Genomic DNA, 26,775 nt, shown 5'->3' with positions numbered 1-26,775 from the left:
TCGCTTCACTTCAAAAGAGAGACAGAGAGACAGACAGCTGCCATCACACACGTCCTGAATCAACGACAGGGCAAAACACCAAAAGATAACAGACTGCATAGGAGAGCTACTGCAGTGAATCAACTTTCCATCTGAAAGGAAGAAATGACACGCACACTGCTGCTGGGAACGTGAAGCCAGCTTACCATCCACAGGAGGGAGAAAATTCTCCCTGCCCTGCGCAGTTCATACAAGCACAAGGAACACAGATACCTGTGCAGGCAGACGCAGAAATCGGGTATTCTTGCTTAGATCCGCCTCGCTGGTTCGGTACACCTCTTCAAGTCCTTTTCAAGAAGGATTCTTACAAACCCACCAGGTGTTTACTGCCTCTGTTTAATTACGACTGCTCTGCCCCCACCCACCCCGGGCACTAGAGAGGCAGAGACACCCCGTATGCTCTCTCCGTTCTGTGGTGCATATCCGACAAAAAAACAATGACAAACTGACAGACAGCGCAGGAGACCAGAAAAAAAAACAAAAGAAATTCAACAAACAAAAAACCTAAGACAGCAGGGTCACTTCTACCAGCCAGCACACTGGAGCATCCTTGTGTGTGCATGACATCACAGAGAAAGAGAGAGAGAGAGAGAGAGAGAGAGAGAGAGAGAGAGAGAGAGAGAGAGAGAGAGAGAGAGAGAGAGAGAGAGAGAGAGAGAGAGAGAGAGAGAGAGAGAGAGAGGGGAGAAAGCTGCATCGTGTACCGCTTCATCTTTCAGTTTGGAGCGATTGAAAGCAATGCGCCCTCGAGAGCTCTCCTCTACGCTGCTCCATGCCGCAGAACCTCCTGTGCAGCAGCAGCAGCGAGAGAAATCTGAAAATGATTCCTTCCAAAAACATGTAGTGCAGCTGCATCAGCTGAGTCTGCAAGTCCTGGCAGTCTTGTGTCTCCTCCCCCCCTCCCCTCTCCCGAGCAGATGGGAGTCGGGTATTTTAAAGCAGGGTCCTTGCTGGTAACTGCAGCATGCGTTTAGCAAAGGGATACAAACAAGCAGGCTTGGGTTGGTTGCTTGTTGGTTTTAAAACAGCAGATATAATGCAGTCTCCACTTTCAAAGACTGAAATGTGGTCGATATTACCCCCCCCCCCCCCCCCCCCCACTCTTACCAGATCTGTAGCGGTCATCCCTTGCCCCCCCGGAGCGAGCACGGTGGTATTTGGAGGAGGACGAGGGAGCGGGGGCCGACGAAGGGGCGGGCGTCTGCTTCCTGTGTTCGCTCTGAAGAGCCGGGTCCACCCCTACGAGACAAACCAACGCCAGTCAGAGTCCCTCCTCCACACCCACAACAAAACACACTCCCGTTGCACAGCGGCGCAATCCACTCCTGGTTTCACTAGGGCTGTAAATCAGACCCACCCAAGCTTGTTACCTGCACACACTGTGGCTGGTCAAGCTCCTAGTAAAACCCAGCATGGGTGACGCTGCTGTGCAATAGGAGTCTCACTTCCATCCCTGAATAAGACTCCCATTGCATAGCAGTTTGATCCAGAGCAACCCTGCCCTCCGATCGCTGTTCAGTTCCATTCCAATAGGATTATTTTCAATTGCAAGCGTTCTAGAGTGACAAGTTAAAGGCTGCCTTCATTTAGAAAAGTTCACATCCAGGCACTTGAACGGACTGAGCTAAAGAAACCGGTGTTTCACTGCAGGGGCAGACTCACAAAACACTCGTGTGACGACTGCATCAGCAAAGCAGCAGCTCAGAGCGTCCAGCACATTATTAACCAGGTGTTCCTGCGTCTCTGTCAGGCTGTAAATCGAAGTCTAACAGATTAAACGCTTCAATAGAAGACATATTTTCACAACACAGTCTTCAACTACAGAGAGCTTCACAACGCACATTACAAACAAAGACACTTTTTGTAATTAATAAATAAATTGATAAATGCAATATCCGCTTGTACATTTCTGGTTAATGTTGAAGTAATGTTGTTAGGGTTTTTAGGGTGAAATCTCGCTGGTTAGTCGTGTGTACACAGGGACCCTCGTCAGGTCCTGATTGATTCGCTGTTAGTCCAGGCTGACAGTAAACTCTCACGTACTGTGTAAGCGCTCTTCGTTAATGCCGTCACTATTTCACAGTTTTGTGTTTTATCCTGCAACGTCTCCTCTCCTCCCTCGGGTTGATTTATGGCCCCGCTTGTAAAAGGGGCTCCAGTCCAACACGTACACTTTTTTTATTCCCCCCAGAGGCTGCTTGCCAGCGTCAGTAGCATGTATTAACCTTTGCAGATTCAGAAACAGCTTCTGGTTCAAAGCACTCGAATGTCAGCTTTTGAAGTCGCTCACAGTAAGGGGGGGGGTTGCGAGAAAGAAAGAAATATGGGTAATACCCCCAGCCCCTGCAACTCCAGAGGCAACAAGAGAAACTCGTTTGGGGAGAGATAGAGGGGGGGGGGGGGGGAGAGAGAGAGAGAGAGAGAGAGAGAGAGAGAGAGAGAGAGAGAGAGAGCTCAGTGGTTAGAGAGAGAAAGAAAGTCTAGCACAGAGCGCATTGCGAGGGTCTCTGCTAACATGAAGCAGGGGGACGCTCTATAAAGTTGTACCTTCAGAGAAGTTTTAAAAGAAAAACTCCCAAAAAAGCCAAACTAAACAACAGCAAGGGGAGCAGCGAAGGAGATCCCGGGAGGGGACTGTTGCAAAGAAAATCAGTTTTTTTACTAAACTGCACTTCACTGGAGCTGTTCAAAACACACGCCCTGGTTTAATCTGCTCTGTGTCGGGTTTCTCTCTGGCCAGCGACGTCTGAGGTTGCAAACTGACCGCTGAGCGGGCTGACCACAGCCCTCAATCCTCTGTCATCTTAGTAACCAGGAGGGGGCAAAAAACACCCTGCGTTCTACATGACAGAGCAGACACGTGCCTTGAAAGGGAGCGCCTGCAGCGCTGACCAAAAGAGTCGAGTCACCCTGTAGAATGAACTCGCTGTGCTTCATAAAGCCGAATGCAAGCTGCTGAAGAACGCTGCGTTAACATACTGAATCACACACTGCTTCGCAGCCCCTGCATAGCAGCGTCACACTGAGAAGTCACCTTCATCACACGCTACTTGTTGCTGTCAGCTACTCATTTGAAAGGAGTTTTGCTACCGCTTCTTCAGCAAGCACAGAGGCTTCCTCAAGCGTTAGAGGACCTCGTCACTGCTTTGAACAGCACTACACCAATCCTGCAATGGATCAATGTGCAAGTCTTATAAAAAACCACGCCTAGTTTAAAACAGGCGACCAAGCGCTGAACCCCAAGGAGGACTGCAGGAACTCCTACTGAGAAAAACAAACCAAGACAAGCAGACGAGCGTTTCAGCTGGTGCCTTAGAGGGCACTGCAAACGTTTTGCAAGATACCAGACAACGAAAAACAAACAAACAAACAACAAACAAACAAACAAACACAAAAGGGTTTTCCCTGCTACTACATCCCAGGAAACAAAAACTAAAACCTGAACTGAAGCTGTGAGTGAGAACCAGGTCTGTGAAAAATTACAAAAAAAAACCACCCAACAAAACTGAACCCCTGTGAGCCATTTCTTAATCTTTAACCTTTTCACATAGTGACCTCATGTGGGGAGCAATCAATCAATCAATCTATTTTATATAGCGCCTTTCATAGTGGACCACCATCACAATGCAGTAACAACAAGAAAATCCATAATGCTTTAAATACAGAGAAATGCATCATACATGACATACAGCAGAAAACATGCCTAATATATTATAGATATATATATATATATATATATATATATATATATATATATATATATATATATATATATATATATATATATATATATATATATATAGGGACACACAGAAGAGCAGCAAGCAAATGCATGACAGCCTAGTATGATGAGATTGCCATCCCTCCCCCATGTAAAGGGGGGGGGGGAGCTATTTTCAATAGTTCATGCAGGAAAGGGTTCAAACTGACTGACTGATTTGTTTCCAAGACACAAGCCCACTCACCTCAGCAGCTACAGCAGCCCGCCTGTTTAAAAGTGACCTGCTCTTTTCTTCTTGGGTCCCATCAGAGGAATGCCAGAGACCCTGTTTTTTTTTTGTTTTTTTTTTGCTTGCTTTTTGCTAGAGAAATGCCCTGACCATCTGCGTCTGCCTAAACCTTCCTCCTCCCTTTTCAATTAGCACCTTGCTGCTCTCAAAGCCATCCTCATCCAAACAGACACGCTGAAATGTAGGGCCAGGCATTCAGAGAGCTCCACTCACACACACAGAGAGGAAGGAAATGAGAGAGAGAGAGAGACCCTCCCATTCCCTCCTGCCTATCAGGTAATCAATGACATCACAATAGAAAGGGGGGGGGGGGTTGCCCCAGTCGCCAGGGGCAACCGTGATAAGGCAGCCCATACTGGAATGAGTGCAGTCTAGAAGCCTATTTCACAAGGAAGTGAGACCGCAGGCAGCGAGTCAAAAACTCAGCAGAGTCCAGAACAAACTCCTTGGTAGGAGTTGAGAGCGGTGGCTGCTTCACCCCCCGCAGAAGAGAAGGAGCAGGAAGGGCGATAAGGGGAGCAGGCTGAGCTGGTACCCTGCCAGGCTGTACTCCAATCACACTTTCATTCACTCGCTCACTAGTCTACAATAAACAGCTACAGCTCTGACCAAAAACGTTTTGCACCCCTTAAAGGGGTTTCTCGTTACACTGGCTCTGATATTCCTGCAGTGTTTGAGACAGGCTGCTGTCTGGCAGTGACAATGCAATGAGTCGCTTGTTTTGTTTGCTTGCTGTTTCTTTAAAACAGCAAGGGGGTTTCCACGCTAATGTCTTGCTCTGGATAATTTCTGGGTACTTTTTTGTTACAAACAATTGAGGGGAAAAAAAGGGTCTTTCTTTCTTACATTTAACAGGATTAGCTTTCTATCCACAAAAAAACACGACTGAAACATGCAGGCTGAAATGTTTCCCTCCAGGTCTGTGTTCTCCTCCTCCCATGTCTGTCCTGTCTCTCTCCCTTATCTCCCCGACTCCTCTGTCTCCTTGTTCAATATGCAAATGATCTGGTGAGCAAACTCTCGATGAGATTCCTGCATGTCTGCCACACAGCTTTCATAACAAAAAAATAAACTCAGCAAATCTAGTAAAGACACAGCAAAGTGCGAAAAAGCAGAGGTTAGCAGAGAGACATGACAAAGCAAATAAGAAATTCAAAACTCTTCTACATGCAGAGCGGTGTGTAACAATGCAACACTAATCTATTCACTAAATACTTATTTTTCAAAAGTAAGAAGCGCTTGTTTTTTGCCCGGTGATAAACTGCTGAATTATCCCCCCCCATTCTCATCTCAGATCCCAGCTATGCTACACAACACTCTTATCTATTCAAATTCAAAGGGGTGCTTTGCATTTCCCAATGGTTTTGTTTTCCATGACATTCTCAGGTTTAAAACTGCTGATCAATCCGTGACATTTGCCTGCATTCAAACTTCGGCCAGAATAAAGCAGCTTCCCTTTTTGTTAAGCTGCAGTGCATTTGAATCCCCCTGCCCTAAAAAATAAAACTGCCGCATTTTGAGAGCATGTGAACAAACTGGACCAGCAAGACGGTCCGTTTCCTTCAGGAGTTGCACCAGACTGGAGACGAATCCCGTAAAAGTAAGCCAGCATATTTTATTATACTTCTACAGCAAGATGGCGGGACCCTACCCTAGCCCACCACTAGAGGTCAGCGATGCCCTGCAAGAGTCACCTCCCTCCCTCTCTCTCTCTCAAGCTATCTCTTCCCAGTCCAGTGACTGGTACGGTCTCTGTCTCTCTAACCAGGGAGACGAGGACACCTTCTCTTCATTTCAGTCCAGCGCGTGACTCCGCACCGCTGAGAAAGCAGACCCTGTGTCTATCGGGAGTGAGAGTGGAGGGGGACCGCTTGGGAAAACTGAAAATGGGACCGGGAGTGGTTTTCTTTTTATTGTAAACGAGCTTGGAACGGTCTAAGAAAACAATGTATGTTTTCAAAAAGCTCTACAAACCAGAGCTCAGGAGAATGCAGAATCCACCAAGCTCTACTGGAGAGAGGGACAGTCTCTACTGCAACTCAGCCAGCTCAGAGAGAGAGATCCCAGGACACAGGGTGGGGACCTGGCAACACGTTATCAGCACAGAGAGCCACAACATTAAAGAGAGAGCAGAGAGGGGGAGAGGGGGGATCAGGGAGAGGGAGAGTGGAGAGCAGGGAGAGAGAGAGCAGGGAGCGGGACTGGGTCGAAGCACCACTGACTACCTCTGCGCTGTGTGATTGTGTTGTGATAGCTGTGCGAGTCTAAAGCCCTTGTGCAGGGGTCGGGGTGTGACCACAGCACACCGTGGCTCTAGATGCTGGTGTGGGAGTCTCTGTCACTCCGAGGAAGCCTCACCTCGTGTCTGAGGGATGTAGGGAGCCAGCAGCTTCGCCCTTTTCTTCTCATAACCCTTCTGTGTGATATCACCTGAAAATCAAGAGGAGAAGGAGATCCTGTTAAAACACAGCCGCCTCTCCCAGCTGCGGCAGGGAGGGAAATGAGACTCCTGCTGCATAGCAGTGCGATCCATTCCTGGGTTTGTTATCCGAGCCTCTGTGCGTGCTTTACCACGCTGTCACTGTGCTGCATCACACTGCGCTTCGACCGCGGGACTCTCTTTATAAAAGGCAGGACATGTTCAAATCGTCAGCTTTTAATAAGCGTGTTTCACTCAGTCTCCTCAACAGTATTCCAGTCGTGTCCAGTACAAAATGATCCTTTCTCCTTCCTTCCCTCAGTTCCCTACAGTTCTTTCTAAAGCCTACTTCCTATTATAATTTTAATACACAGTCTCCCCAGGACACTGTACAGCAGTACTGTACCGTGTCTCCATGGCAACAGCAGGCTTCAGCTCTGAAATAGGCCACAGGGCCCATTATCTGCTGCTGGCAACCAGTGAACACTACAGCTATATAACACCACACTGTGCTGATATAACACAGGTTTGATTTAAATGCTTACCAATTACTTCACTTTTAAATGTGTCCTGGTTTCGGCGTGTTTAACGTGCCTTTGGTCAAGGGAAAGCGTGTTTGAAAACAGTGGAGGCCCTTCCAGGCTTCTGAGGCCCTGGTAACAGCGCTCGCTTATTGCTGTTGGAATCTATGACTGTGCTTGTGATGTCGTTTACTGCATTGCTAATCATGAAACGAGCTGCTACTCCTGTCTACTTAAACCCTCAGGCATCGTGGGATTGAGGCGATTCAACACAGGAAAGAAACCGACCTTACACATAGACATTAATCACAATAGACAGGAGGTACTGACTACAAGACTGATTGTAACGTTAGAAACATAACTGTATGTACACACACACCCACACACATTCACACACACACACACACACACACACACACACACACACACACACACACACACACACACACACACACACACACACACACACACACACACACACACACACACACACACACTCACACACACACACACGCACACACACACACACTCACACACACACACACACACTCACACAGACACACACACACTCACACACACACACTCACACAGACACACACATTCACACACACACACACACACACACACATTCACACAGACACACACACATTCACACATTCACACAGAATTTTAGGATTGCAACAATACAAAAAAAAAAAAACCCTATCTGAACACAACATAGATCTTTTATTTAACATCACATAAGATCAAAGAAACTACACAATGATAAAAATCACAAAAAAAAACCCACTATTATTATTATTATTATTATTATTATTATTATTGCAATGATCAGGAGCCAGGAGTTTGAGCAGGGTTAGAAACTCACACTAGCCCTGCTGCTGCTGCACCCAGTCCTGGGGTTCAGAGCTCCCCTCAATGAAGTCTATTATTATTAATATTGCAATGATCAGGAGCCAGGAGTTTGAGCAGGGTTAGAAACTCACACTAGCCCTGCTGCTGCTGCTGCACCCAGTCCTGGGGTTCAGAGCTCCCCTCAATGAAGTCTATTATTATTAATATTGCAATGATCAGGAGCCAGGAGTTTGAGCAGGGTTAGAAACTCACACTAGCCCTGCTGCTGCTGCTGCCCAGTCCTGGGGCTCAGAGCTCCCCTCAATGAAGTCTAGTATTATTATTATTATTATTATTATTATTATTGCAATGATCAGGAGTTTCTGAGCAGGGTTACAAACTCACACCAGCCCTGCTGCTTTTATTTGAACTCTCTTTCACTTTGAAGGGTGAAGGGACCAGGCTTGACTCTTTCACAACTCACCTTACAGACAGTATTATACACAGAGAAACACAGACAGGGGAGGAAAAAAACCCCACAAAACACTCAACACAACAAAAAACAAGACAAGACAATCGGAAGACATGAAGTTACAGCCCTGTTAATAACCTCGGCGATTCCCTAACTGGCTTCAGAGCCCCAGTGCGGCCGGTGGGATAAAGCCTCGCTGTGCTTTGAGGAGCCACTGCAACTGACTGACCGCAGATCGACATTCCTACTGACCCCAGAAGAAACGGCAGCCTGTTTCAAAGAGGGCAAAATCCTTGCAATTACCCCATGATGCAAGAAGCGTTCCATAACCTCACTGCTTCAGAACCACAGTGACCTCAGAGCAGATTGAGGGAGGGTAGCAAAGCCAGAGGCACTGAAACACTGTGATGAGAAGGGCCAGTGCTGCGTGTGTGTGTGTGTGCGTGCGTGTGTGTCTCTGCTCTACAGCTTGCTGCACACAGGGGTCTTTCTAGCAGACTGGGTGACGTCGACGGGCTATTCTGGGAAGAACAGCGCCAGTACTTTCTGTGAACAAAACCACATTTTATTACATTCTGGGCTTGCCCGAACTTGCCTGAAGTTTTAGAAGGATCGGCTCACAAAATACAAAAATAAACTAAGCAGAAAAAACAAACACAAACAAACAAACACACTAGCTTTCAAATCCATGACACTCTTAATATCTTTAGGACAGAAGGGGAAACTGAAGACATAGAAAAAATAAAAATCAAATTTTTTGTAGAAATAAAAAAATATATATTTTGGATCAGTAATTTACAGGATGAACCAGTTAAGTTGTTCTTATTATTATTATTAATAATAATAATAATAATATGTTCTTTTTAAAAGCGTATGGGGGTAGGGGACGTGCACCTTTCAAAGTGCCCCAGGCCGTCGTGTTTCACAGGCATTTCACATCAGACTGTTTGCCCTCTGAGGCTGGGAAAGGATCGGGTTTAATCTGTCCATTGTGATGTCATACAGTTAATTTATCAACCGCCCCGACAGCCTTAAAAAAAAAAAAAAAAAAAAAAAAACACACTCTTTCCCAACATGATGACATCACAATGGATCCATTGCTATTGCAACACAAAGCTGAGACAACACAAAGATACTGTGTGACTTGAAACTGGATTTCAGGAGACATTATTATTATTATTATTATTATTATTAAAAATTGTTTAACAGACGCTTTTATCCAAAGCGAGTTACACAGAAAAGAAACAAAATCTAACCTGTTGCAGTGTTAAACTGAAAGAGGAAACAGATCGAGCGCTAGGTAAGGAGAAGCAGCCAGGTGAGCCCTCCCTACCCTAGGGGAGAGGGCCAGAGCTGACGCAAGAGTTTTAACTCCCCTGTTTCCAACTTTCTAATTGTCTTTTTTAAATTGCAAACTCAGGGAGTAAATCTCCTGCTTAAATAAACACAAAATGAAAACAAAAGCAACAGGACTCTCTATTAGGGACCTGACACTGCCGGGTACAGCTCCTGACACTGCTGTGGGACTCTGACCTGCAGCTGCATTCACACACTAAACACTGAGCCATTGTTCTGTCTGTAACTCTAGCTACAGCAATAACCACGACAAAGCACACAGATAGAGTTTTTGAAGGAAGCTAGCTTGCAATGCATTAACGAGAAGCGACGTCTCCCACAGAGCTCTGGGGATGACTCAGGCAGGGTTCAATCCTCCATGGTGAAGAGCGTGTCTCGCCCACTCCCCTCGAACGCAGCAGGGTCACGCACAGCCCGCAGAGCGGCCAGGAACTGGGCTTCAGGGACGGGAATAAGACTCCCGCTGCAGAGAGGTCTGATCCACTCCTGCTTTTACAAGGAGTTTAATTAAAAAAAAAAAAAAAAAAAAAAAAAAGACACAGCTGAGCTTGTTGGCCGATCAGGCTTGTAGTAAAACCTGGAATGGGTGGAGCTGCTACGCAATTGGAGTCTTGTTTCCAACCCTGAATAAGACTCCCGTACCATAGCAGAGTGATCCATTCCTGGTTTTATAAGGAGTTTAATAAGAGACACAGCTGAGCATGTTGCCTGTCCACACCGTGGCTAATCAAGCTGGTAGTAAAACCTGGACTGGGTGAAAGTGCTCTGGAACAGGAGTCTTATCTCCATCCTGCAACTTCAAAAGCGCTGAATCAGAATTGTACAGGAAGGCGGCACTGCCAGCCGGAACTCGCGTCCGCATCCGTTTCTAGTTTTACCTGAAAAGTCAGCAAGTCGCTCTGGCTGTGCCAATACTCGCACCTGCCTTGAAGCACAACTTTAAAAACTTTTGGGTTTTTTCTTCTTTTTAAAAACCAGCAAATATTAACCCATTCATGAACGCGTCGGTGTCAAAACCAGGAAAGCCGTCCTTCCCTCGCCTTTACAATTAACTTCCGCACAGGAGATAATGTATCCCCACCGGACAGCTGTTACACGGCACAGGGGACAGCTGACTGGAGCGTCCCAGCCAAACGAACCGAGCGCTGACCCCAGAATCACGAACTGCGGGGGTTGGACTGTGTTTGTGTGACTGTGTGTTCTGAGTCATCAATTAAAATAAACACCAACGCAGAGAAGAGGTATCACAGAAACCAGTTCAGGAACAAAGCTCTCAAAACCAAGAATTGCTACAACAGAAATTAGTAATATTGTTATTAAATGAGTCATTCATACACTTTTAGCCAAAGTGACTTCCAGAGACTAGGGGGGTGAACTCTGCATTATCAACTGCTGCTGCTGCTGCAGAGACTCTTCCAATAGGATCGCGTTTGTTTTACGTCTCACCTGAAGGAGGTTTAGTGATTGGCTCAGGGTAGGATCACGTGCGAGTGTGTGTGTCAGTGTGCGAGTGTGTGTGTGTGTGTGTCTGTGTGCGAGTGTGTGTTTCAGTGTGAGAGTCTGTGCTTAAGGGGAAATCGGACCAAACCCGAGATGTTTAAAAACGCCTCTCAAAACAAAAGAGTTTAAAACGAAAAACAATCCTTCAGCTCCAGCGAGTTTGATTATCGTGCTGCAGAGAGCGAGGGGGGGGGGGGGGGGGGGGGGGGGTGGGGGGGGGGGGGGGGGGGGGGGGGGGGGGGGGGGGGGGGGGGGGGGGGGGGGGGGGGGGGGGGGGGGGGGGGGGGGGGGGGGGGGGGGCACACAGAGAGCGAGTCACTGGTGATCTGGGAATGCGTGCTGGGAGAGAGGGGGGGGGGGGGGGGGGGGGATGGCTGGCTTATCAGGGAACGGCTAAACCCAGCAGAAATGAATACTGACGCAATTCTTCACTTACAACTGGAAAAAATAACACACACCTCCTGTCACTTTTTTTTAAATTTTTTTTTTACAGAACTAGAGCAGCTAAACCCTAACCCAGGACAGCTCCAGGAAAGCCCCCTCTATTTATTATCTTTCTGTTTGTGATCAAGTGGAAAATAGATTTAAAAAAACCATACTGAAGGAAAAAATTACTGTAATTAAAAAAACAAACAAAATAATAATAATAATAATAATAATAATATTTGGGTTTTAAAAAGCAGGACAGGGCAGGTTACAGTAAAGCCAGATTTTGCAATTGTTGCACTATTATTATTATTATTATTATTATGATGATCATGTTGTTATTATTATTCTAGCCTTGGTTGTCTCTATAGGAAGCACTCCACCCTGATAAGCACCTCTTTGGAAGGGCTGTTCAAACCGCAGAGGAGACGGTTCGATAGACAGACATGCCTGCTAATCTCTCCCACGGTCCTGACCCCTGCTGTCATCGGGGACGAGGGGAGGGCGTGGCAGCGGAAGTGTCCTGGCTCTGGAATGAGGTCAGGCAGTGACCCCGGGGTGACCCCGGAGTGCCCTCCACACAGCTCAGGGTGTGCCCGTCTGCCAGCCTGGTATTGAGGCAGCTTCAAGATTAGCAAACGCGCCAGCTTTAACCTGTTAAAACGACACAGCGGAGGTGAATTTATCATTCTGTTAACGGTGCGTACACGATGACCAGCAGGGGGAGTCTGTGTCCTAAACTGACTTCACTGCTAAACCAGCCTCTCGCAAAAAAAAAACAAAACAAATCTAATAATTAATCGGTATCATTTCAGCTCAATCAAAAACTCTAACACAAAACGACTGGAACGAGCTTCAGCAGAAGTTCTGGCTGGAGCGGGTCCTCTCCGAGGCTGCTTTGAGTCGCAGGGTGGACTCGCTGTGCACGCAGAGTTCCAGCTGGGTTTCAATGTTTGATTTCTGTGTGTTTTTTCGCTTGTTGCTGACTGTGTTGAACGCTGGTTCGCTGTGGTGGTCTGAGCCTCTTGCTAGCTCGTCACTGGCAATGAGAATTGACTCATCTGGAGGCTGTAGGAACTGATACAGACACAGACTCATCTCGTGCTCTTGCCAATAACCAAAGCCCTAAAAAACAAGGAATCGCCCCCGTCAAAATACATCTGCAGAGCTACAGCATTACCAAGCGAGCAAATGGAAAAAGCATTTATTTAAATATTCATTCAGACAGCTCCAAAGTATTCCAGTTCAAGGTCTCAGAGCAGGCTGTTTTGCAGGGATGTATAAAATCTCTTGCAATCTCTCTCAGAGATGTTTGTGGCAAAGAATGCACCCCACCCCCCCAGGGGCACAGCCTCAGCACAGGCTTAATTAGACACAATAATGACTGGTAAATATATAAATGAAAGTCTCAGGCCTTATTAAGCTCAAAGCAAAACCATGGCATGGATCCAAAAGCTGAAGTCACGCTAGCCCTGTCTCACCCGGTCCTGGAAATCAAGACGCGTATTATTAGAGAATGGCAGAGTCGCTCGGAGCTTCTTGTGGGAAGAATTGAAACAAGCTTCTTGGCATTAGCTCTGTATATAAAAATGGATCTGGAGGCTGGCTGCTCCGGACTTTATATTCTTGGGATGTTTTTTTTTTTTTTATTTTCTTCTCCCACGTGCAAATCACCGCTTGGGTCAGTTCTCATGGCTCCCAGCCCAGTGCCATTCATCAGTGAAGAGTTTCACGTCCTGTACTGGGGTGGGGGGGTCACTGTAGTTTTGGAAATCTGTAAGACCCCCCCCCCACTGCAGATCAGTTTGAGCTAGTCCAGGTTTCCCATTTATTCTATGCGATTAATAATAATAATAACAACTCCTATTGTAGAGCAGTTTTGAGCCAGTCCAGGTTTTACACTCTGCTATATTTAGTCCAGCTGATATGCTTGTGGAGGAATTCATTTCATTTCTTTCAGTTTTTTCTATTCTGCCAGTTATCAGTAACGTCATTTTAGAAACGCTAAAACTCAAAACGACAAGCACTGTGACTAGAAAACCTTCCCAGGATATTCTGACACACCGAAACAATAAAGAGGGAGGGGGGGTTCTTTTATTGGCGTTGGTATTTCTCCAGGTCAGTGTCAGTCAGAGAGAGAGAGAGAGAGGCATGTTTACACTCTGAACAGCTGACTGCATGAGAAGGAATCCTCCATCCTTGCCAAGAGGCTACAGTGACACAGAAATAACAAATCAGAAAAAAAGGGATTGCTGAGCAAACTACACCCACTCCCACTGGAGTCCCAGAACACAGGAAGTGGGGCCCCCACGGCGTCTGGAAGGGTCCAGTCTCCCAGCAACAGGGAGAGCGCACTGGGATTGAACTGGGACTGCACTGCGGACACCGTGCACTGGGAGACAGTGTGGGAGCGAGGCTGGATCCCTGTACATGCAAACAGTACATCTATACTGTTAACAAACAGAAACGCAAGCTGGTGTTAAATATGCCCAGGGGTGGGGTTAGAGTCTCTCCCCGATCACAGGATCAGTGTGGAGAGCGGCCGTTCCCCAGACTGGTTAACCCAGTGCCTACTTGGGGGTGGCTATCTGTATGAAAGATGAGCCAGGTCCTGTGTGTTGGGACGGTAGTGGGGGCAGGGGCGGGGTTACTTTAGGGTAAGGACAGGGAGCAGCAGGGCGTGCACGAAAGCGTTGAACTGCAATCTTCCACCTCCGTGTCCACTACTTCTACCGCTAGGCAGTCGTGCCAGCAAAGCCACTCTGATACTGGGAGTGTGATACGGTTTCTTAGAGGGAGTGTCTGAGTGTGTATTTGAGTGCGTGAGTTAGTGTGAGTGTGGGCTCATTCTTAGTGCTTTATGGGGTATATATAAAAAAATGCAAACAAAAAAGTTGAGGATCCAGTGAAAGGTAAAGAGAGAGGAAGAGAGGAGAGGAGGAGAGAGAAGAGAGGAGTTATGGGCTTGGCAGATCACGCAATGAAAAGCATTGCTCTGAGCTGCCCCTGAATAAATCACACGCTTTAAATTCACACAGCATTCCAACACACAGCTGAGCGACTTCCAGGCATCAGAACTACGACAGGGGGGAGAGAAGAGGAAACCAGGGCAGCACTGCACCTTAAAATAGACAAGGAACTCCTAGCCCAAGAAAAGAAGAACCGAACACAGAGTAGCGTGGGCTGAACAATACAGCTAGGCAAAGAGCAGCCTGAACCCTAACCATCTCACAGGTGGGTACGGTAACAGGGCTGCAACAGGAGCCAGTCTGCAGGAACAGAGGAGTGGAGACAGCACAGGCAAAGACTCCAGACACTACCGGATAAGCCACTGTGAAACTCTCGCCGCGAGAAACCCTCGGGTACATGCTTCCGATATACAGCGGGTGGCGCTTGCCGTGGCGTTGGGTGCCACTGTGTTAAATGAGGCTCGTACAGCCAGCTACTGTGGCGCTGAACTGTCATTCTGAACCCCAGGACTGGGTGCAGCAGCAGCAGGGCTAGTGTGAGTTTGTAACCCTGATCAAACTCCTGGCTCCTGATCATTGCAATATTAATACTAATAGACTTCACTGAGGGGAGCTCTGAACCCCAGGACTGGGTGCAGCAGCAGCAGGGCTACTGTGAGTTTCTAACCCTGCTCAGACTCCTGGCCCCTTATTAATAATATAATTGAGGGGAGTTGTGAAGCCCAGGACTGGGAGTTTGTAGCCCTGGTTCTACTGTATACAGACCCTGTGCTAGACGTGGCAAAGCCAACGAGGACGAATGGAATGATCTAAAACAGCACTGCTCTTTAACTCTGTACTAATCCAGCTGTGGTCCCCCCCTCACTGGGATTCAGAAACCTGCTCCTAACACTACAATACAAACCCAGTGAAGAGAGGAGAGCAAGAGACCAGCAAAACAAATCACGAGAAACAATACAAACCGGTCTGAACAAGCGAAGAGAGCGTCCAGCCAACCTGAGGAATCAGCAACCTGACAACCATCGACAGGATCACTACAAACTGCTCCCCCCCCCGACTCCCCAACCACCCCTCCACCCCCGCCCCGCTTCCTGCAGCGCCCAGACCACACAGAGAAGCGCAGTCTCTCCCACTCCAGAGGGGCAGTGCAACCAGAGCCCTCGTTATCTTTGTAACACTAGCAGGGGGAGAGTAGCCCTCTCAACAGGTGAAGATTCATCAGCTCCCTACTGACACACACTGACACACACACACACCTCCCATCCTAGCAACTGCATGTCAGTCCGCTGCCAGTGCAGAAAGACGCTCTGGCTGGATCAGTCCGTTAACTCATTTACAGCATGGGCTCATTTTTGCACACTGTAAGTAATAAACTAGGAGCTACCAAATGTTTTTTCCGAGCCGTTTCCTCACTTGTTTGTGACTCTGGTAAGCGAATACAGCGCAGTGTCTTTCCACTGAATATTCAGCAACAAGCAAAATGCAGTGCCTCAACAAGTCAACAAAGAAAACCATTGTGTTCACACTGTAACCTTGATACAACATTAACAGAGAGAGAAACAGAGAGAGAGAGAGACAGAAACAGAGATGGGAAAGAGAGAGAGAAAGTGCTCTTTTTTTTTAAACTGTTTTAACGCGAGCTGTCTGATGTTCGGAGCAGGGCTTGTCGGCAATCTCTTGTCGTTAAACCATGAGCCAGTTGAATATGGTATTCATTAACACTGCAATTACTCGACCGGCCGGCAGTAAACGAATCCCTCCACGATCTAAGCTACAGCGCTCTGCACTGTGTCTCCACTGCACTGTGAAGAGTCCAGGAGTCCTTGGTGAGCGATCTCAGATCAATTGAAACACTCTGTGGGGAAGGAGTGCTACAGCAACAATGGAAAGCAGTAAGGCAATAAGGAACTCTTTTACTTTGCAATTCATAGGCGGCTCGGCTAAGATTTCCTTCAGGTGGCACAACAATGGCACAGCGCTGCGTGACCTCATTCCTGGCACGGTGCGGCTGGGAGCTCTTCAGACAGCAGGGCTGGGAGCTGGAATCGCCGCTCAAGCAGGAGATCACTGTTGAGGTCCTTTAAGAAGTTCTTTCCATCGCTGCACCCTTACCACTGTTGAGCTGCTGGTGGGTTTAATTAATCAGAAACGCCCGGGTCTGCTCAACGGGACGGGTGGAGAGGCACACCTTGCACGGATGAATCGCGCCCCTCTCTTTACGTGACGTGTCAGACGTCAGTGGAGACGCGTATTGCTCTGTGTCGTGATGCAAGATCAACAGCACAGCTGACTGTGGCAGCTCACCAAGCGATTCCCAGCTATGCATGAAATCCAGAACTGCAGAGAGAGCGGTCAATCGAGAAATTTAAACAATGCCGTCCTGTAAATATTTAATGAAAAACCGTTTAGAGATGACGACGACTCCCGGCTTAAAAACAGAGCTCGTCGTCGCAAGAAAAACTAGTTTTAAAACACTGAGCAATAAAATAAACTTTTACACAAACCACCTTAAAATAAACCAGAATGGAACAAAGGGCAGAAAAAAAAAGAAATGCACAGCTCAGTCTCCCTCTCCTCTCCTCCCCCCCTCTCATCTGTGGCTGTAGTTTCAAACACCGCATTCAGAAGTAGGTCAGGCTTGTGATTCACTCGGACAGGGGAGTGCCGGGGGAAGGCAGGGGCTGTAGAGGTAGTCCGGGCCGAGCCCAAGGGAATCACCAGGCTGACTGAGTTCTATACAGGCCGGCCCACAGGGGTTCAAACCACTTCATACACAAGGGTTACCAAGTCAGAGAACGCAGTCTGGTTGGTTTGTTTTAAATAAAAACACTTCTTGCACAGCAATGGAATTCAAGAGCACACAATACAACAGCTCTCCGAAAGGTGGTTTCTTCATTTCTTTTTTTTAACAGAAGCATGTTTTGGTTCCTAGTAGCTGACTGATCCCAAAACTTTGTCAAGTCAGGTCTTAAAGGATGCAGATCTCGTCAGGATGCACAGTCGTCATGGTACCATTTGGGTACCCATTGGTAACCATTGTAACCCTCTTTTGGGTAGCATCGTGAACCATGGTACCTTTCCATTCTCTGTAAGTAGACACACTACATTTCGCCCTCAGATTGGAGTCTTCTCGTCAGAAGAGAAGTTCGCTGGGCCGCGACCCACTTATGAGATGTCATGATACCTCCTTATTTTTTCTCTAAAACTCCACATTTGAGTGCCGGTCGTATCGATTATGAAGCGCGGGGGGGGTGGGGGTTTTTGGGGTGTACGGTAAGAAGTTTTCATTTAGAGTAATCTCATCTCTGTCTTACTCTCTTCAGCTACAGGGATCCCCAGCACTTGATGAGTAAGGGGTCGTGAACTACTCACCTCAGGACCTCTGAATGGGCGACAACTGCGACGACCCCCCCCCCCGCACAGGCACGGCAGCCTTGCGTCTCCTGCAGGGCTGGCTCTTCTCACACTGCAGCTACAGCTGAAGATAAAAGGTGTTCATTAAAATGAACATCTAGTGTTGGAATGAGAGCTGTTTTTAACAGCGCAGTCACTGGGACGCCACAGAGCAACCCGCTCCCCCTCCCCAACCAACCGAGCTGCGACTAGGACAGACTCCAATCACAAAACATTGCATCGATTCCTCGCTTGAAAAAGACAGGCTGAGGGCAGCGGGGCGTGAGGATGTTCTTAAAGGCTTTTAAGAATATTTATAGGCAGGTATTAATAAATAAATCCATTCGTCAATGTGTTGATTTCAAAAACAAGACCAAAAAAAAAAAAAACGAGAGGCCATCCTTCCCTTGCCTTTGCAATGAGGTGCCAATCAATGGTAATTAAGTTCTGCATTGAAAACTCTTTTCGATTGGTCAGATAAAAGGGCCACACTTTCAAAGCGTTTGCTGCCTTCTTAAAGAATGCCTCTTTTCACAAAAGGAGAGAAATAAATCCAATTCTTGTTTGGTTCCTAGTTACAGCTTTAAAAAACGAGTCTGGATTTTTAAATAAAAAGCTTTGAAAACATGACCCTGTATATAGTTAGTTATTTTTTGGTTTAATAAGCTGCCTGCGTGTTTTGCTTCAGTTTTTTTTTGTTTTTTTTAAAGACAGGTAAGAGCACACGTTGAAACAGCAGCAAAATCCAGCCAGTGGAATTTGTGACCCACACATTTCATTAAAAAAAAAAAACAAACAAACGAATCCCAAGAGACTCTGACGACAAGCGACTGCTTTTGAGCCTGTTCCCGCTGCAGCGTATCGAACAGGGCGGATCCCAGATTCTGTGCCTGTGTTTGGGAACGCCCTTAACCCTTCGGCTGCCTCATTCAGATTTTTACACTTGTTCTATTATCTGTGCAGAACTGGATGTACGGTGATACACTTTCCAGTTTTGTTGTTTTTCTAGTGCTCTCCAGGACAGGATTGAGGATTCAGCTACTGTAAATAAACACTGGGCAAACCCCCCCGTTCCCCTTCCCCCAATAACGTCAGCTTCTCCTTCCAAGCTGAAACTGTCCAGCTGGTGACAAGACACCCGATATGGCAGCTTCAGTCATACAAACTAACAGCACAACCGAATGAGCTGCGATCAGCCTGTTACTGTGGAACCTCAGAAGAGCGGATCTCAGCAGGGGGGCTCGTCCCAGTCTCTGGGACACACAATTAGGAGGAGCTGCTTGAGCCGCTGCGGGAGAAAGAACAACTTATTGATCAGACTCCTGATCATTTAAATACACTTCAGGGAGCGCAGTTCTGGAGACAAGGTGTTGGCTGCCCGGCGGCCTCCGGTGTTTAAAGAACACAGGACACAGGGTGGGGTCCACTCCTGCGTTCCAGTTCCACTCCTGCGTTCCAGTTCCACTCCTGCGTTCCAGTTCTAGATCCAGTTCCACTCCTGCGTTCCAGTTCCACTCCTGCGTTCCAGTTCTAGATCCAGTTCCACTCCTGCGTTCCAGTTCCACTCCTGCGTTCCAGTTCTAGATCCAGTTCCACTCCTGCGTTCCAGTTCTAGATCCAGTTCCACTCCTGCGTTCCAGTTCTGTTCTTTGAACAGGGGCAGGAATGAGCTGCTGTATTTTTTTTCAGATAAAGCACGGCCACCTCAGCAACCAGGAAACACAAACTGTGAGCTCATCCTTGCACAAATATTTATGCAGCGGTGACGTCATGGAAACGGAGGTCAGAGCAGTTTAATTCCACGTCTCTGAGTGCGAGTGTGAGTATGTGCAAGTCACCAGCCCCCTCCTCTGCGTGCGTGGGCAGACATTACTATCAATGTGCGGACAAAACTTGAGAAAACGTCCCCACAAAGATAGTAACTCCTGAAAGAAAACCACGCTGTGGGGACGCCCCCACTTTGTAAAACACCTTTTTAAGAACTGAATATGCCTTTAAAAAAAAAAAAAAAGTTTGTTGTGGACTTTCAGCCTGTGTGGAGTTTTGCTGCCTGGAGTTAGAACAGTAAAGAGTAATCTAGTGAGAGTCAGTGAGAAGTCCCCGGGGCGAGTGCACAGGCAAGCAGAGACAGAGCAGCAACCCCACGCTGCAGCTGCCCAGCCTGGCCCTTTCTAAAGCACTGTGAACACGTGCAAATACTGCAACTCCTGCTTTTCATTCACAATGTGTTACTAACATCAACGCTGCCGGCGATCAAAAGAGGCATCAGACACAAATCACACTTTGCAATTGATTTTCAACAGCAAGACAGCAGGTCCCTACGACATCTCCTGAGAGGACAGAAGCTGCACCAGCTGCATGTGAGTTTGAACAGATTGAACACACACTAGCAGAGCCAGGCAGAGGAAGACTGCAGCCTATTTGTACAGAAGGTGTGGACCTTCCAGCATTTACCTAATCCACAGCGCAGTGGCGCGTGTGTGTGGACCGTCCAGCGTTTACCTAATCCACAGCGCAGTGGCGCGTGTGTGTGGACCGTCCAGCGTTTACCTAATCCACAGCGCAGTGGCGCGTGTGTGTGGACCGTCCAGCGTTTACCTAATCCACAGCGCAGGACAGCGGGTGAGGGTGAGGGTGTATGAGAGAGAGAGAGGGTGCAGGTGAGGGCGAGGGGGTGTGTGTGGGGGAGGGTGCTTGTGCACACACCTGCCTGTCCTATCTGCAATACTGTGAATCATTTACCAGGGTAGCAGAGCACTTTCATTTCTGTCAGCAACATCACCTAGCTAGAATATCGCAAGAGTCTACCGGAAGCTATAACAGTATTACATTAGTCATGCAAGAGTTCGAAATGTCACACTTGTCAGTTTTTGCCAGTTATTCATGAAGTATATGGAAAACTACAAAGTGGTGTGTAATTCAATATGTTACCGTCACATTATTCAGCATTAGACTGTGCGGCTTTGAACTTCAGGAGACTATAGGTTTCAGGTCGCTGCACGGCACACCGGGTGAGACTCGGGGTTTGATACAGCGAGCCTCAAACCAGGGCTCCCGGGAGCAGGTTTGAAGCCACTGTTCCTGAGAAAGCGGCTTCGTGTTCCTCAGCTTTACTTACAACCGATCAAGGTGTCGTTCATTTACTGTGCAGATAAGACTAGCCTGCTCCAACACACCCATCAGCCACTATTCTAATCTTTGCAGGGTGTCCAGCCGTGTGCACACGCCATCATACAGGCATCCAGCGCACTCTCGAACAGACACTGCTGCCTGACACCAACACACACACACACACATCAATATCACAACAACAACAACAGGATATGTGTGAACCAGAGAAACCTTTGGGAGTTACTATTAACTTTTTCTTTGAATCATTAAAACCTCAAAGTTTACTGCTGTGGTATCCCCCTGGTAAAAACACAGCAAAGCTGCAAAACTGCCCACGTAAACACACACAGAAAAATTATTATAAAAATAAAAAAAAAACACGAAAAATGATTTACAAATATACAAGCCAGCAATAAATATACGTGTGTGTGTGTGTGTGTGTGTGTGTGTGTGTGTGTGTGTGTGTGTGTGTGTGTGTCAGGGTGCGATGCTCCCTGTGTGTGTGTGTGTGTGTGTGTGTGTCAGTGTGTGCAAGTGTGTGAGTGTGTGTGTGTGTCTGTGTGTGTGTGTGTTCCCAGTGTGTGTGTGTGTGTGTGTGTGTGTGTGTGTGTGTGTATGTCAGTGTGTCTGGGGGCAATGCTGCCAGTGTGTGTGTGTGTGTATGTCAGTGTGTCTGGGGGCAATGCTGCCAGTGTGTGTGTCTGTGTGCAATGTTCCCAGTGTGTGTGTGTGTGTGTCCGGGTGCAATACTCCCTGTGTGTGTATGGGGGGGGTCATTGTTGCCATAATGTAAGTCACTAAAGCCCATGTCATGTTTTCCCAACAACGGTATGAGACAAGTCATACCCCATTCTGTTTACATTATTATAAACGAGCAATGGTAGTAAAATCTCTGAGGACAGCGCTCCTACCTCCTCACACACACCGAGTATCTGAATCCAGCCATTCACTACTGTATACCAACACAAAATCAACTGCAGCGACTTCACTGAAAAACACATTTAAAACCGAAAAAAAAAAAAAAAATCACCCGTACCAGCAACAAAAATTAATTAATGTTAGCACGCAGTTCCAGCATCTTAATTATTATTATTATTATTATGTTTTTGTAAAGGGCTGAATACTGTGACAGCATTGCCAGGCAATAACAGCGCAGTGACTCGAAACACGACATAGATGATTTTAAAACAAAAACACACTTACAATTCAAATAAACAGGAATGACAATACAAGACTGTGTAGAGAAACGGCAATCGCGATGTTAACTGCACTGACACAGTGTGTGTGTGTGTTACAGTGTTACAGTGTGTGTGTTACAATGTGTGTGTTACAATGTGTGTGTGTGTGTGTATACATGCATAACTGTACAGTGTGTGTTACAATGTGTGTGTGTTTCAATGTGTGTGTGATACAATGTGTGTTGTGTTACAATGTGTGTGTTACAAGTGTGTGTTACAATGTGTGTGTACACACAACACACGAATGTTGACACTACAAATGTGTGTGTGTGTGTTACAATGTTACAGTGTGTGTGTTACAATGTGTGTGTGTGTGTGTGTGTATCTGATATACATGCATACTGTACAATAACACATTGCACATCTCTCGCTTCCGCTTCCCGTCTTTCTTTCTTCGCTTACCCTCGGATAACTCTAACTCCAGCTCGGCCAGCGAGTCCCGCACATCTTTGGGGAGAACCGAGAGATCCACGCCTCTGTCAGCCATGCTTTCAAATCCTTGCGGCTCCCACGACGCGCACACGCACACACCAAAACAACAAAGCGGGGCTTACATAAAAGCACGGTTTGAAAACCCACTCGGGAGCTTCCGTGCCACCACCGCCATACTGCAGCTGCAATGCATTCAGCATCACATGATATATGATGATCCTGCTGCTCCTAATGAGGACTGGAGGGGAAAGCGCTCGCCTCTCCAACACGCCACCTGCGGGCCTCTGGATGAAACTGCAGCGCAGAGAACCGACGAGAATCACCGGGGGTGCTCTCTCCACCTCATCGGCTAGATGGAGCCAAAGCGCCATGCACAAGACCATAAGCACATTCACGAACGAGAGCAGGCCGTTTATCTGGGGTGCCAAGGGGTTCACCAAGCGTTTACTCCAAACGCTAATCCCGCTCCGCTTTCTGGAGCTGCTTGGTTGATCTCAGCACTCGGTTTAAGTCGGGTCTTGAAGGATCCCAGTGATTCTGCCTCATCAGCCTGGCTGGGCAACCCATTCCTACCCCCTCACCACTCTCTCTCTCTCTCTCTGTGTGTGAAGAAGGGTCTCCTTCCCTCTCTCTAAGTTTGTCCTAATTCCTAGCGCTTTCCCCAGGCATGTGTCTATATAGGTCAGGGTTTCCCGACCCTGGTCCTGCGGGACCCCCCTGCGTCTGCAACTTTTCAATTCAGCTGCATTATCAATTACTCAACTAGACCCTTCACTGAACTGATCGTGTGATCAATTAAACCTTTTTAATTGTTCTCAGCTCCTAAAAAAGTCGCCGATTTCAAGTTACTTCAAGATAGTTAAAGTTATATATATATATATATATATATATATATATATATATATATATATATATATATATATATATATATATATATACCATATATATATATATATATATATATATATACCATTTACACAACAAGTTTATATGATTAAAGGCATTTATTATTATATTATTATTATTATTATTATTATTATTATTATTATTTTTATACATTTTGTGTACATGCACAAAAAAACAGCGGCCGCTGTGTATGGTATCATCAGTTCTGCTAATAAACCCCTCTGTATTGCAGTATATGGACTGACCGCATGGCTCGACGGAGTTTCTGTTCAGTGTCGGTTTTTTTTTTCCGTTGGTGAGACTCGACAGCTTCTCTGGACTCGCATAGACAGTGCAGTCATACCCGGAGCGTTACTCGAGCCACGATCCCTCCTTCTCCACGCCTGCTCTGGAGCAGAACTGTTACTATCACTGTGAGGATCTCGCAGTGAGAGACAGGCACAGGTAAGCGCTGCAAGCATTCATATATACACATACTTATACAGTTACAGAATAAATATTGATATAATAACACGTTTCAGCTGTTAGCTGCTCTATAATGCATGTATAAATACAATCTAGACTGTTGTAAGTGCGTGTGTGTGTGTGTGTGTGTGTGTGTGTGTGTGTGTGTGTATATATATATATATATATCGTTCGGCTACGAATTTTTAATTCAGTTTTTAAATCTTAATTAAACAAAAATGTTAAAACAGTTTGTGCATTTGCTCTGTCAAAACTTTGAGAACACAAAAAACAACAAAAAACCTACAACACCACATGCATTATAAAACAGACAGAGGGATCTTACAAAGCGGTGACCTGGTGGAGTTACAATTATTTTTATTTGAGTATTTTCTGTTATTATTATTTGCAAAAAAAAATTATACAAACAGTTCCTATCCGATCATATATTCCTTTATAGACATGAATAATGAATCGGCTGCATAGCATTATTGAGAATAAATTACTAATTACTTATTATTAATTCAACGAGCAATAATGCGTGCTGTATTATTTATTACGAGCTGTCTTGTTGCGATATTTTAACTGTTATATATATATATCATTTTATTTGCACGGTTGTTATTTTTAATATGTGCATATTGAATTGTAGTCTGGACGTGTTAGCCAACACACCATTTATATCTGCAGATACACGCCACTCTCTTTTGAGTTTGTTCTGCAGTTTGTTTCTGTGTTCATTTAGTAACGTGGTGTCAGTAATACTCGATCGTGTAAGATTTGGAAACGCTTCCAAGCATCTCGCCTCGGTTTATACAGAATTACAGAACGATCCATGAGTCTGATGTTCTGGGATTAATAAGTGCCCGTGAATCGGGTCTTTTCCAGCGGCAATGTTTCAGTTGAAACACAACACAATGCCTGCGATGTTATTGATAAAGATTGTATTTATTCCAGCGGTACTCCGATTTATATCAACCCGGTTTATATGTGCTAATGTGAGGCAGCCGATTTCCAACACAAAAGCTTTACACTCAAATATATAAACACTGAGGTGTTCTTCAAATCTGAGGCATAAAAAGTGTGCGTACTGTCCTATATCTCTGGCCAAAAGCTCAGCATCACCGTGTAGAATAAACTCACTTTTTGCTTTACAATCGAATGAAACCTGTTGATAATGTTATATGTTGAATTACACACGTTTCCCTATAGTTCACGAAAAACAAAATGAACAATGTGATATTTTCAAATCTGACATGAGATAATTTAGTGTACTATCACGGCTTCCGGTAGGCTTTTTCCGATATCATTTTGTAGTCTCTTCGGTTACATGATGATAAATAACATATCTAAATATCATTTTCGAACGCTGTTTATTTTATTTTATTGTATATGTATTTATTTATTTATTTGTGAAGTCTAAATCATAACATAACGCAAAACAAAACGAGGTCCTATTGGAAGCGATACCGCAGCAGCAGCAGCTGTGATGCATGGTTCAGTGATCTCTGCAAGTCTGTTAAATGACTAATTTAAATAATAAAATAATAATAATAATAAATAATCATCATCATCATCATCATTGAGCCTTTATGACCCCTCGCCCCCCCAATACAAAGTAACACTTTCTTAAACACTTTGATCTGATGAGTAGACAGAGCGCGCATTTCCTTCCTTCCTGCCACAGCTGTCTCACGAGTTACCAGCAGTTACATCTTGTTTGTATTCTCTCTCTTAAAACCAAAAAACGATCTCTCTAGTCATAATTTGAAAACTGCAACCATACACAGCAAGCCTCCAGTTCCCTTCCAAAAGTTTAGCATAGTAAATTTGCTGCTTCATTTTGCTTTGCTAAGGGTCATATACTATACTTTTACCATAGATTACCAAATGTATTAACATGATTAACCAGACCTCTCTGTGCTTTACAATGCTTCCCTACAATGCTTCCCTATGCTTTACCAGACCTCTCTGTGCTTTACCTATGCTTTACCAGACCTCTCTGTGCTTTACAATGCTTCCCTATGCTTTACCAGACCTCTCTGTGCTTTACAATGCTTCCCTATGCTTTACCAGACCTCTCTGTGCTTTACAATGCTTCCCTATGCTTTACCAGACCTCTCTGTGCTTTACAATGCTTTACCAGACCTCTCCTTACAATGCTTTACCAGACCTCTCTGTGCTTTTACAATGTTACACCTGTCCCAATGCTTCCCTATGCTTTACCTCTCTGTGCACAATGCTTCCCTATGCTTTACCAGACCTCTCTGTGCTTTACAATGCTTGCTTTACCAGACCTCTCTGTGCTTTTTCAGTGCTTTACCAGACCTCTCTGTGCTTTACAATGCTTCCCTGGGCTTGATACAGACCTCTATGTGCTCTCTGTGGCTGCTGTGCTTTACAATGCTTCCCTATGCTTTACCAGACCTCTCTGTGCTTTACAATGCTTCCCTATGCTTTACCAGACCTCTCTGTGCTTTACAATGCTTCCCTATGCTTTACCAGACCTCTCTGTGCTTTACAATGGTGTCCTATGCTTTACCAGACCTCTCTGTGCTTTGCAATGTTTCCCCTGTGCTTTATCACACTGTGCTGTGGTTTGATTGCAGTCACACCTGTAGAAGGGTTTGCACAGTTGTGTGTTTTCAGTGTAGAAAAGGGATGGGACTCTGGGCTGATACAGATCTACAGTAGAACACATCTTG

The 26,775-nt window shown here is 46.0% G+C and overlaps 2 protein-coding genes across 4 annotated transcripts in view; one reads left to right on the top strand and one right to left on the bottom strand.

Annotated features, from left to right (window-relative positions):
* dip2bb (disco-interacting protein 2 homolog Bb) overlaps window positions 1–23,002 on the bottom strand; it is a 46,926-nt gene extending 23,924 nt beyond the window's left edge. The window contains exons 1-3 of one of the 3 annotated variants that reach the window (XM_041241600.1): window positions 22,691–22,999; window positions 6,408–6,479; window positions 1,147–1,278 (exon numbers count right to left, since the gene is read on the bottom strand). In XM_041241600.1, coding sequence (XP_041097534.1) covers window positions 1,147–1,278; window positions 6,408–6,479; window positions 22,691–22,775 — 289 coding nt within the window. In that variant the 5' untranslated portion in view covers window positions 22,776–22,999. Of the gene's footprint in view, window positions 1–1,146; window positions 1,279–4,004; window positions 4,275–6,407; window positions 6,480–22,690 lie in introns of those variants that run through there. The other 2 variants (XM_041241601.1, XM_041241602.1) reach the window with 2 other exon arrangements.
* Window positions 23,003–23,910: 908 nt separating this feature from the next.
* Window positions 23,911–26,775, top strand: part of itgb7 (integrin, beta 7) — a 19,886-nt gene continuing 17,021 nt past the window's right edge. The window contains exon 1 of the mRNA XM_041241548.1: window positions 23,911–24,070. The gene's annotated coding sequence lies outside the window, so the exon portion shown is untranslated. The remainder of the gene's footprint in view (window positions 24,071–26,775) is intronic.

This window comes from Polyodon spathula, unplaced genomic scaffold, assembly GCF_017654505.1.
Source record: "Polyodon spathula isolate WHYD16114869_AA unplaced genomic scaffold, ASM1765450v1 scaffolds_796, whole genome shotgun sequence".
In the NCBI taxonomy this organism is placed as follows: domain Eukaryota; kingdom Metazoa; phylum Chordata; class Actinopteri; order Acipenseriformes; family Polyodontidae; genus Polyodon; species Polyodon spathula.
Note: the sequence above shows the minus strand (reverse complement) of the source record. Positions and strands in the feature narration are given on the sequence as shown.